At 27.1% G+C, this 13,806-nt stretch overlaps 1 protein-coding gene across 2 annotated transcripts in view; it reads right to left on the bottom strand.

Annotated features, from left to right (window-relative positions):
- Nucleotides 1–2,039: 2,039 nt before the first annotated feature.
- The window catches only part of LOC111622389 (gamma-aminobutyric acid receptor alpha-like), a 48,621-nt gene continuing 36,854 nt past the window's right edge, over nucleotides 2,040–13,806 (bottom strand). Inside the window, exon 7 of one of the 2 annotated variants that reach the window (XM_023364758.1) lies at nucleotides 2,040–2,440. In XM_023364758.1, the coding sequence (XP_023220526.1) occupies nucleotides 2,147–2,440 (294 nt within the window). In that variant the 3' untranslated portion in view covers nucleotides 2,040–2,146. The remainder of the gene's footprint in view (nucleotides 2,441–13,806) is intronic. The other variant, XM_023364767.1, reaches the window with a different exon arrangement.

Below are 13,806 nucleotides of genomic sequence, written 5' to 3'. Positions count from 1 at the left end.
CTGGAATAAAGTAGAGATTTATTTAATTTGATTGAATATAATAAAAAGTGATATATCTATTTAGTACCGGTATATAATATAATAAATAATAATTTTATAATAATTTTATACTTAAAATCTTTAGACTTTCTTTCGGTATTTCATTTTAAAGAAAAGGTAAACAATTAATAATTTATGTAATTTCATAAAAAAATATTTGAATTCAGTTTAAATTAAAATAACAAACATTTCTTTTTCTAAAATTTATTTATTTTTGTGATGAAATAAATTTGTTTTTTATTATTTATTTATTTAAATCAATTTACAAATAATATTTTTGAATTTTATTTACAATTATTCCATAATATATGAAATTTTTCTGTGGTACATCTTACAATGCTTAATAAAATATGTTACAGTTACAATTATATATTTAAATTTTCTTATTTATAATTAATAAATTAAAAAATTTAAAATTAAATATGTTAAAAATAAAAAATATTTTTTTAAGATCTTTTTTTCCTCTAATTAACTTTTAAATTATTAGATACTTTCTGATTGCGAACAATGCAACAACGTTATTAGTGAATTATTGCTTTTATTTTTAAAATAAAATCTTTAAAACATGTTTTAAAGGCTTTTTTTATTATTTATATTTTGTAAAAAGTTTGACTAATGCTCATAATAGTCTAAAATGTATTTATAAAAACTGTATCTAATATGCAAAGTGCAGTGCAAAAGTATAAAATTTCTATCTAAGTAAATCAAAGAGTACAATAAATAAACAAGAAATTTACACGAAAAAAAGCAAAAAATATACATTATACACATATTTTTATTAATTTTTTTTAATGAGGTGTGTGATAAATTTGTATTTTTTCCCTCCCCCCTCTCTCTATTCCATTAGTGTGGAGCAGAAACATAATTTTTTTTTAATGTGATTACATTATTAAATATAAAATTACTTTTTAATATATATATTTAAGTATAATTGAAGAGAAAGGGTGCAAATTAGAGACTAAACTATTCTTAATGAAACTACTTTAAAGTGTTTATAAGGCAAAGACAACATGAGGCAGCTTATATAGAGAATATATCATATAAATTATTAATTTTATATATTTTAGATTTGATTTTATTCTTATCGTACTTGAAAATTTTCAAGTTAGTTTACTTTAAAATAATATTATTTATAAATGATTTTAAAAAAATTAACTGTCTATATTAGACCTATTCGAATTTCGTTGGTATTATTTATGCATGGTAGAAAATGCAATAAAATTATTTTAAGAATTATTTAATAAGTTAATGTTAATTTAAATGAAATTATAAGTTATTTGTAATTTAATAAATACAAATTATAAGTTGTTTTAGTGTGTATTTAATGATATTTTAAATGCTGTTTACTTCGTAGAAATTTTGAAATAATTTAATACATAATTATAGATTTTTTTTAATAGAATACCCGTAATTATTGGAGTTATTTAGTGTAGTAAATTCAACAAAAGTAACATAAATGACAAGCAATTGTGTGCTCATTATAAACTTTTCGAACTCAAATTGCATATTTCACATGAAGAAATATTGCAAAGGGTATAAATTTTATTAAAAAATTAATTTAAAAAAGTAATAAAGATAAAATTTCACATAAAAACAACACATTTTACCACTTTGAATATAAATGATTTGAATTTAATTATTATACTTGGCGTTAACGCAGAGTCCTTTTTGTTCATTTATAATTTGCATATTCATTTATGGTCATTTTCATTAATTTTATGGAAAAAATGTGATTTTAATGTTCGAAATTAGTATAATTTTCATGAAATAATTTAAATTTACAGTAAATATTGCAAATATGATGTCATAATTTACAATTTTTTTCACAAAACAGTACTTGATAGGAAGAAAACAGGTGTTAATTTTAATTTCTGAGCTAATCATTTTATGTAAATTTTATTATTACCCTATTTAAATTAAATTAATTACAAAGTAACATTTTTCATAATTATAATATTTAATTTATTTTCTTTCTTGTTTTGATATTTATTTCTTTTTATTTTATTCTTATAAAACTTCGTTTTAAAGGTAATTCTCATACCTTATTATCACACATAATGTTAATTTTCGAATGAGATTTTTATACATAAGTTTAAATAATTTACTTCTACGTATGGAGTAATATATTTTGTTTAATGTTTGAATGATCGGGATGAGTATCGTCATCGCTAATGTATAGGAAGAATGTCCAGTATAAAATATTAATTATAGTGAAAATTAAGGGGAAGAGAAATCTTGCATAAGAATCAAGAGAAGAGCCCATTTCAATATCGTTTTCTTTGGACTCTTCTTGTACTCTTGGCATAATTTGATGAATTTGGTGACAATCGGAATTCTCTTCTTCGCAGTCATTTTCTAAGGTTAACACCCTAATTGATGCATCTTCTTCGGCAATGTCTGTCTATAACAGATAAGAAATTCATATTCTTGTGATATTATTAAAATAATACAGACAAATAAAGTTTTAATGAATAAAATATAATATTATAAACAATGTTATAAACATAAATCAAGAAATTACGCTTAATCAACCAAAAATAAACCAGGAACTATATACACATGGGGCATTGACTGTACTTTCTATATCACTTAGTGGCTGTTGATGAGACATAAATAATCACTAACTATATATGAGATATGAATTATTAATGTAATGATATACAAGTTATCTCTAGAATAAAATAAATTTATATATCATATTATAATATGATGTACAGTTATTCTATTACTGTTCTATTTTGATAATCGTAAAAGAAAATGTATTCCCTTTCATAGAAAAGCTATTTAAATATTTTAAATTCCATTAAAATATATCAAATGACATTTTTGTATAAATAATAGAAAGGAAATCGATAGAGATAGAGAGAAAAGACAAAAACAATTTAATCTTCTTATTTTTCCAAAAATATGCCAAAAATAGGAAACAATTTCTTCTCTGACGGCAACGTTATTTATATTAAAACCAATGCAGTTCTAATGTAAAAAATACGTCTATTCGTGGCTTATATAATGAATAGTTTTGATTATTTGAATCTATATACTTTATATTAGATAAATGGAAAACAATTGTATATCATATTATGCAATATTGTTATGAATCTCTAAAATTGTTTTTCATTTAAAATATCATAGAAATATACGAGGAAAATTATCATTTATATATTTATATAAGTATCGTAGGGTGAATAGTTGGAGACACTTATGATTTAGAAGTAGTTTTTTGATATAACAGGAGAGGAGGAAAATTAATATATTATAGAAAAATATTTCTTAACTCCAATATTTTTTCACTTTTGTAAATGTATACAATATTAATCTATTGGGAATATTGAAAACTTTTGAAATTCTACTGTTTGTAGGTGTATTTTTGTGCACGCGCAAGTTTTCTGTTAGAAAATTCTATCAACAGAAAACACACACATCTCTAGATGAATGCTACAGGATCGGAATGATAATCATTCCATTCCTACAGCAACTGTATATTCCTAGGTTTTGCATTTTAGTTTTTAGTTGGAATTCATTATCGAGTTTTAGAAGTCTTTTTGTGGGCATATATCTGGTAAATTTATATAAATTTTCCGTTTTAATGCAACTGATTTGTAAATTAAGGAAACAAAGATCCAAGAGAAAAAAGTATCTTGCTATCACGTCATTACTAATGATATTTGACATTGCAAAATTTTTATCTTGTTAGATAAAAGAATTAAAACGAATGGAAAAACTTGGATAAACTTTAAAATATGATAGAAACATAGGATATGAAGCTTCTCATACTCAGCTGGAATGACATATATTCTAAAAAATATCCAATTAAAGATTTCAAAACAAACTAAATAAGACTCAAATATTTCAATAAGTTCTTAATAACTAGGTTGCAAAATAATTTATGTAATAAAAATATCGATTTACTCAACGTCAGCATCTTCTCAGAAAAGAAATTGCATAACAGAACTTAAGGTTACAATATAAGTTAGGGTTTTGATACGTGGAATAAAAATTCAAAGGCGACATACGCAATAACAATACAAAGAGATGGTCTCTAGTTCTTTACATGAATGTTCTGGAATTTCCTCTTTATACGATAAAATTCCCGTTTTATGAAGAAGATAAATCTTGCCAGAGAATGTTATTCTTGAAATAAATCGTTTTATAGTTAGTTTGGTCGCTTATTCAAAGAAGAGATGTCGCGGGATCTGTTGGTTTACAAATATATTCGATATGAAATTTTCGCGGTGATAGATGCTGTCCAACAAAAAACGGATTGGACCAGACAATAATGCAAAGAAACGTGATAGAAGCAACGCCATATTCGGTATTGGATGACAAGTTTTGACAAAGTGTAACTTCTGCTGAAAGTTTTATTATTCGAAACGTCTTACCATTAAAGCAAACTATGAATAAAAATATCCTTCAATAAATTTATAGATTTAATTAAATATTTATCTTAAATAATGATATATTCATTTTAATATATACATATAACTTATTGCTAAAACAAACGTTTATACAAAATTAATTTTAATAGTAAATTATTCTTTTTTAATAAAAAGTAAAATAAATCACAAATGGATACAAGTCCAATTTTGCCTGCCATGTCCAATCACCAGGATCTATTTCCATTGCAGAGACAACCTTACAAAGTAAATTATTCCATAATAAATCGACAATTGCAGCAATTACATCGCAATTAGGGTTTCTCAAACGAGATCCCGGGATTCCGGTTGTTTTTTTAACATGGGAAATATCCCGGAAAATCCCGCAAATTTCTTAAAAATTCACTTTTTTCTTATTTTGTGTTAAGGTTGAGGAAATTTTGCAAATGGAAAGTATAATTAACTCACAAACTGTCAGAATACATTTGTATTTATTAATTTTAAACCTACTTATTAGTTTTTTTTTATTTTTGTTCGTTATGGCATGTCACAAATGGTCAATAATCAGTTTGTAGCTTATTTGTGGCAGGACTCTGAAAATTCTTTACTTGTCGGAACTGTAATATCTGGAACAATTGTGCTTATTTTAACCATGCCCGGTAGATTCGATAACTGCGTAACGCCAGGTTGCGCAAATTGGGCAAGGATACAAACGAGTACGAAGTCTGCAAGTATGAAGTTTATCTGCATAAATCTGATTATTAAAGCCAAACGAATTGCCGAATTATCGGGCTATAAGCTTGATGCCGCTATTAAAACAGCCGAGGTAGACAAATCAAGAATACTAGACAGCAAAAGAAGTACTGCAACATCTAAAACGAACTCGAAATCTTCCAAGATACAAGTGAAAAAAACATATAACATCTGTCTTGTCTTAAATATATTAAAGATGATTCCACTAACATTAATTACATCGGAAAGGACATTCTCGGTAGCAGGACTTTTCATTACTAAAATAAGAATCAGATTGACTGATCGGAGTATTGACCATCTTTGCTTTTTAAAATCTTATTATAAAAATTTACAATAATATTTTGTATTATGTTTTATTTAAAAAACGAAAATTGCCTTTTAAGTTAGAAGTTTGATCTAAGTTCATTTTTTTTAAATTTTCAACTCAATTCAAAGCGTTTTGTTGTTGTTGTTGTTGTTGTTTTATGCAGTTTCCAGCAAACATTAATAAATTTTTTCTATTTGTGAAAATTTCTACGTAATTCAAAGGTAATTTTTAATATATATCTTATACAGCATTATTAACATGATTTTGGAGGTTGCAGAACGTATTAAATTACTTTAAAAAATGAAAAATAATTACATCATTTGATTTCATGACATTTTGTACATCTTAAAAATAATTAATTCTGTCCCGGGATTTCCCGGGATCCCGGGAGACAGTTCACTTTTATCCCGGAATCCCGGGACAAACAAAATCCGGGAAATGAAAAACACTAATCGCAATATTTATCGTAATTTCGTTGTCTCGTATTTGCAGAGTCACGATAGTTGCCACAGTGCAGAAAGTATTAAAATTCATGCCTTGTTATTCGTGCAAGATTAACTACAACAAACAGTTTCTTGCCGCCGACAGGAAAACCCAACTGACCTTTCCTTGCCAGCATTGAAGCGGATGTGTCGTGACCATGGAAGGCCATGTGGTGCGACGAGACACATTTGTACCTCAACGGAATAGTGAACACATGTAACTGTCGCACTGGACCACGAGAAATTTCATGCTTTTAGCAGATTTCAATGACTTGCCTAAAATTAAAGTCTGGTGTGAATTTACAGTCACATTTATCCTTGGACCACTGTTTATTGAAGAAGTTAGTTTTAACGAGCCTGTAAATTGCTTTGTGATGATTCAAGACAGACAGAGATGCTCATCACTCTTGTTGTATCTTAACTGCAACAGCGACAATGCCTCAAGCCAATTGCTTTCATGCAAGACGGTGTGCCTCCACATATCGGAGGCTGCATGCAGCAGTTTTGGCGATAAAATTTCATGAGCGATTAGTCGTGTGTTTCCTACTCGGAAAGCCGAAGGATGTGCTTGGTAGGACCGACAACCACTGCCAAAAGTCAGCTGGTTCTGCCACCCAGTTTGTTTCAAACAGGATACTCATCAGTATAGTGAAGATCTTATGATGTTCTTTCCCAACTCCGTCTCGTTGAGTTGGTTTCCGTGTGTATCATGATTCGATGTAGTGATCCAGGTTCGATGGAAAGCACACCTCCACACTCAAATTGATAATATTTACAGTTTATTTACAGATTTCTATACGTAGAAATCTGTAAATATATGATAACAATGCGTGGCGACTCGCGTACTAGCTTGGTTTCTGGGAACTTTTAAACTTTGAAGAGGCCTCAGTCAGCTCGTGAAGTTGGCTCAACTGCACGGTCAGCCCAGTCTCTGCACTAACCCGTTCCTGAGATGTTTACCAGAGGAGAATACTCTCTCTACGCTCAGCGGGCCTTCCAAGTGCCTGAGACTACTGTGTACCAGTCTCTTGCCCTTCTCTCCTCCTCTCTCGTTCGCCCCGCAATTTAAGAGTTTTTTGGATGGGGACTTCCGACCAGTCACAACCCCTTCTTGCCCGAACACTCGGGTCCGCCGTCATCCGATGAGAGTGAAGCTTACATAAACGTCCGCCACTTGTTTACATTCAGTTGTTTACTATATGGCAAACGGTCTAACGTCTGACTACAGGTGGGTCCAATTGACAAAGCCGGCGCTTCCTTTGTTTTCCCTCTGTTTACAAGTCAACACCTTACAAGTGGTATTATCCGACCGCACGTGGGTCCAATTGACAAGGTCGCGCCTCTTTTGTTTCCACTCTGCTAAAAGGTCAATACTTTACAAGTATCCTATTTAAAACAAACTGGTTGGTAGGTCAAGTTTGGCTTCCTACGACCGATAAAAAATGAACCTGTGAGAGCAGAAGTCAAAAAGCCTTCGAAACTTAGACAATGACAAATTAGAAAACCAGCAGCTTAGGTTATCAGCAATAATAATAGTAAGACTGAGAAGCCAGATAAAGTAAGCGAGGAAGGTGGTGAAGGTCGTTGATGATTGTCGCAAATTTTGCGGCCAAATATAAACTGCACATGGAAAATATAAGAAAGGATCAGTTATGTCTCTAAGGTATCTACATCATATATCATAACGGTTTTGTTCAAATAAAACGTTTGTTGTTGCAGAGTCAAAAGTACTACAGTGATAAGTTTTGATACTTTTATTTTACGAAAATATCTTTCGCGTGTCGTGAAATGTCATCATACCAGATGTGGTTGCACTTGGACTGATAAATATCGTTCTAGATAGTGTTGAAATATGGATTACTTTAACCCATATATTTTTAAAAAAAATACTTACTAGCTTTAAAAATATTAATTATTTGCAAAATTTAAAAATTTTAATTCAAATTTGCATAATTAGTGTTTCGCTTTGCTGACTCATTTAAACAATACCCCAGTATATTCATTGTGACACTTTGTCAAGGATATTTTAAATTATATATATATATATATATACATTCAACTATTAGAAATTTTAAATAAGACTAAAATGAATTGTTAAAACATTACGTGATGTTAGATTTTAAATTTAAAAATTTAAATTCTAATTTAAATTTCAAACGTTCAGATTAAATCTTTGACAATATAATTTCGCGCAAAGTTCAGTAATTCTGCTATCATATGAATAACAAACATGTGAATATAAAATCAATTCATTTATAATGTATTTGGAAGTTGTACAATGCTAAAATTAAAAATAAAATAGTCTTGGAGAATAAAATTGCACTAAAGAAAATTATGACCTGTCAAAGAACGTCAACAAAGTACATGATTCGACAATTAAAAACTGAGACAGAAGTCATGAAATAAAAAAAACAATACATTTAAATATTACATAGCTTTTATTCAAAGTACATTTTTGCTGCATCAATACAGCAAATTGTTGCATGATCCAGTAAGGACTTGAAAGATCTCTGCAAATCTTTTGGCATGGCACGAAGATCCCATATCACAGCCTAGGGATGTCCCGATACATAAACGTATCGATACCGATATCGGTATCGAGTATCGAAACTGGAAATCATGCCTGCTGTCTCTGTTCAATCTGTGGCATCGCCTTCCAGATGTTTTTACTGCCGAGAAGATACGCCTATTCTCCTATTTGCGCTGCGGATACGTTCAAAAGAACGATGTATAAAAAAAAATTCGTAAAACGTACAATACACGCATCCCGTACAAAACTGCTCGATAGGATCCACAACTTTAATGGAACGAAAAAAATAAACAATTTACGAAAGAAATATGAGTTTTATTAACTTTTAACATTAGCATTATTTGTACTAAAATATAGTAAAAACAAGGTAGCATAGAAAACATTACATCGACAAACAGCGTTCTCTGATGTAGCCTATATCCACCTCTATCCCAAGTATAGTAGTGCCCACAGAGCCCATTAACATGACTATAGATCTGGGGCTTCTTTTGTGTACCTAAGACATCATACGAGTGTAAACTGAAGTACTGCTGATAGAATCCAGATTGAATCCCGGCTATGTAGCCGGGATTCAATCTGGATTCTATCAGCAGTCTGGATTCTATTTTGTAGCTTACTCGGGAAATTAAATCCCGGCTATGTAGCTATGGTGTCATACAGAATCCTTATCACATAGCCCCAGGGATTGATTTAAGGGAGTGTACAGGGCGCAGCTGCACCCCCTTTGAAGGGTTTTTTTTCTCAAGTAAAGCCTGGTATCTCGGTAACAAAAAGTTTTGTAAGGCAGTATCAAATGAATATCACATCATCTAGAACTAGTTTATTCAACCGGTTCAACTAGTTCAATATTCATTTGATATGGGTATTTCAAAATTTGCGAAAAAATTCTCAAGAAACTTCCAATTAAAAAAATAAAGTTTCTACTTCACAATCTGTAAGTAATATCGTTTCCTTTCTGCATCCCCTCTAAAGATTTCTGGATCTGCTATTGCGTTTGGTCCCCCATTATGAGCTTGACCAGAAATGGAAATGGAAAAAGGCCCTTTTAAGTGCCCACAGAGCATAAAGAGTTAATAATAAAAACAAAAGAAATATAATATAATTAGTTATCACAGAACCCTTTAAATTTTAATGAAAATTTACTTAATATTTAAATTTTATTTAACGAAACAGAGAATATTCCAAAAGTATCAAAATTGTAAAGGAAATAATCCATTCGTATCAAAATATTGATCTGGAAACATAATAAAGATAAAATATAAAATGAAAAAAAATGAATTTATTATTTTTAGAAGTTTAAACAACAAAAATATCTCCGAATTCAATTTTTATTTGACATAAACAAACATTTTTCTAAATTTAGTTACTTTACATTGTCACCAGATGGCGAGAAGATATTTAGTCACTATTTCTTGTATTCGAATATAATAAAGTATAAAGAACAAAGTCAGAAATAATAAATAGAATACTTAACTTTTCATTCATTACTTATTATAAATTAATAATAAGTCACGAGAAATTTGTTAGAATTATTTAATGAATGTATTATTAATGATGCTTATTGAATATTATTTAATTCTCAGCTTTCATCTATAAATAATAAGAATGAAATTGAATAATATATTCGATTATCCATTAATTTAATATATTGATGAAGTAAATCCCAGGGAAGAATATTTTTTAAAAGATTGTCCCGTTTTATGTAAAATACTTTAAAAATTTAAATTATTTTTAACATAATGAAATAATAATTTAATTTAACTCTTAGTAAATGTATAAATATAAAATTAATATTTACATACTTAAAAAAATTTGAAACTATAATATATTCAATTATTTTCAACGAAGAATAATAATTCTATAAAATAAATAAATAAATTTCTTAAATGTTCCATTTAAATTGTTTAAAAAATTATTTTAACGTTTATATTTATTGTATTTTTATACTACTACTAATAATAATACAGAGATAATGTTATTATTATTATCATTTATAAAAATGATGATGAAAATACAATTTGATTCCTTTTATTTAAACTAGAAGTATTTACTTAAAAATCATTTTAAAAATTACGCAAATAATAAAAATTATATGAAAATTTCCGTATGAATATTGTATAAGAAAAATGAAAATATAATTAAGTGAATAATTACACTTATAAATATAAACATGACCTCCACCTCCAAAAAAGGACTCCTCTAAACAACGGCCGAACTTTTCAGGAATTTTTTTTTTACATTTAAACAAAAGTGCATACAAAATAACCTCCATACAACGGCTATTTTTAAATATTTCTATGAATGGCCTTCGTTAACAGGTTTTACGGTATAATACATTCAATATAACGAGTGATTGGGGTGCAATTTCAAAAAGTCCCCAGAACTAAATTAGATAGATGATCGGCATGACTTACTTGTTAACAGAAAAAGTTTGAAGTACAGGGGAAGACTACTAATTTGAGATAGAGAGCATATATTTTAAATTAAATAAATTAAAATACTAAAAATTGCAGCCTGGCATTGTGACGATTTCACAATAAATAATTGCTCGTTGTTCTATGGCATTTCTATACTCGTAACTATAGAGACAAATTTATCATTTTAATTAATATTAAGATAAAATAGTTTTTAAATATAAACATTAAATATTAAAAATAAAGTAATAAATGAACGTAAAAGAAAAAAATTCATTTATTAATGTTTATAATAAATAACACAAGAGAAAAAAGTTACCTGTTTGTGAAAGTGAATAATGATTATATTACAGAAAGGATCATTAATTATTAAAAAATAGTAAGTTTTTTTTGTTAAAAAATTATTAATAAAATATATCCGCTATTTCATAATCGTATTATAATTTATTTTAAAGTAATATATTAATAGAATTTAAAGAGTAAAGAATTTGTTAATGTGAAATATAAAGGAGGGAAACAAAAGCGAAAGTATTTTAAAATAATTGAATTATAAAAGATTACATTTCAATTAGAATTTTTTTAAGATAATTTTTTATAATAATTGCTACTTTTCTGGAAAAATTTAGACGACAGTAAAAAAATTTTATCAATAAAAATTGTTTTAATCAAAATTAAAAAAAAAATTAAATAATAATAAAAAAAAGTTGCAAATCGTTTAATAATCGACGTCATTTTGATGTACAGTATTTCGTTTTTGTTTTGAATTTTTTCCATTCAAGAGTTATTTAAAATGATTTTTTTTCATTATTTGTCATTATTATTCATTATTTTTCATCAAAACTCGGTCAGAGTTGAGAAAATTTTTTGTTTCTCAATAAATATATTTTTATTCATTTTATTCTCTTCGCATTTTTTAAAATTTAATTATTATTATTTCATTTAAAGTGATTAAATTTTCACTACAAGGACTTGATGATAAATATGTAACAATGATGATAGTTTCTTATTTTTAATGATGCAAATTTCAAAAATGTAATTTTATATTATTTTTTTCAGCACGCAATGAATATTTTTTATTAATAAAATTAAATATATAAACTTATTAATTTACTTTAAGAAATTTCTCCTTGCTCTATATCCAATTAAAAAAATTATTTTGTAAATCTAAAAATTTTTGTCTGAAATGAGAATTTTGTAGAAGAATTTTGTTTTATTAAATTAAAAAATACTTATGAGTTTTGATTCTATTTTAAGAGTAATTTTCATTGACAATTGTTTTTGATACTTTTTCACGCTTTTAGATTAAATTCTTTTATCATAATTAAAAATAATTGATTGCTGTAATTAAATGCGAAAACTTTGGAATAATTAACATAAATAATATTTATAATATTTTAGAAATATATTCATTGATATAAACCAATGTTTTGTTAAATTACTGTTTGTTTTCAGGATATGTTATTAAATTCATTAAGTTATTTAATATCAATAATAAATAAAAACTTGGAATTTTTCGTTTAAATTTTCTTGCTCCTTCCATAACATGCTATATAGGACCTTACATCTTCTTTTATGTATCTTTAATGGTTTCTTTTGGGACTTTAAGTCTGAGAATATAATTAGACCTCTCAGGACTATTTTGAAAAATTCTCTCTAATAGACTGGCTTTTTAAAGAACACTTTAAGAACCCCTGCATTGTTGTGTTTGTGATAAAATTCAGATGAATTTTACATAAAAATCATTTTTAATAACAAAACCAAAATATATTTTTCCATCTTCTGTATACTTTGCATTCAATTATTATACATTGGATTAAGCAATATTTGAATTTATTCTACATTAAGTTCTGAAAGACGCTAAATAGAATCTGGAGTAATTACAAAGGACTCAACCCTCTGAAAAAGCCATAAAATTATGTAATTATAATCAATAAATAAAATAATTTGCATCATTTATTAAAAAGAATTTTAATTTATATCATTTTAATATCGTACTTTTAAATAGAAGACTAAATTTTGAGGCTCTACCGTGTCTACTGCTCAAGCCAAATCGTCTATTAGCCTCTTCTATCTGAATCTATTTTGTATTATAGTTTCATTAGTAAAATACCTCAAGGAATATGTTTACCTTCTCTCAAAAACAAATAAAAAATTGTTTATTTTGGTAATATATCGACCAGAAATTAGCAAAGATGTTTTTATTCTAGTGTCTTGTTTTATTTTTAGACTCGACAATAAATTTCAATTTGTATCAAATTGTTCGCTTAGTTTTGAATGAAAGATTGTGTTCTACTTTGAATTTATTTCGACATTGTAGCGAGCAATGTCGACCCATAATTAAATCACAGTATTACTTAATATAAACACAACTCTAGCGATCGAATGTCATTCCAGTTGAAAAATAAATAAATAAATAATAATAATAATAAACGAATAAAAGTGTAAATATTTTATGAATAAAAATTATAACAGAATATTTTCTAAAGAAAATTGTAAGAAAACCTTTTAAAAAATCCAAATACGATATTTATTCTAAAAAAATCTAACATAAAGGTTCTGAAATGTGAATTATCATGTTGAATTGATTAACATACACAAATTATGAAATGAAAAATTTCTTAGAACTATATTAAACATACCAAAAAGCGAAATTTGTGGGGAAAAATCAGTAAAAAAAATTGAATTATTTTTGTATACAACGTATACAAATGTGTACAAATGTATACAATTGCTGTTGAATATTACTTTTTCTATATTTATACTTATAATACAGTACTAAAAGTAAACCAATTCTTTTCTTCGAACATGNTCAATAAATATCTTATCTGCATTGAATATGCATTAACTGGATTATTCATAAAAATTTTTGTTTGAAAAAAAAAAATGTTTGTTTGATGTATGTCGATAT

This window comes from Centruroides sculpturatus, unplaced genomic scaffold, assembly GCF_000671375.1.
Source record: "Centruroides sculpturatus isolate CEXI.00-Female unplaced genomic scaffold, Cexi_2.0 scaffold23, whole genome shotgun sequence".
In the NCBI taxonomy this organism is placed as follows: Eukaryota; Metazoa; Arthropoda; class Arachnida; order Scorpiones; family Buthidae; genus Centruroides; species Centruroides sculpturatus.
This window is presented reverse-complemented; position numbering and strand designations above follow the sequence as displayed.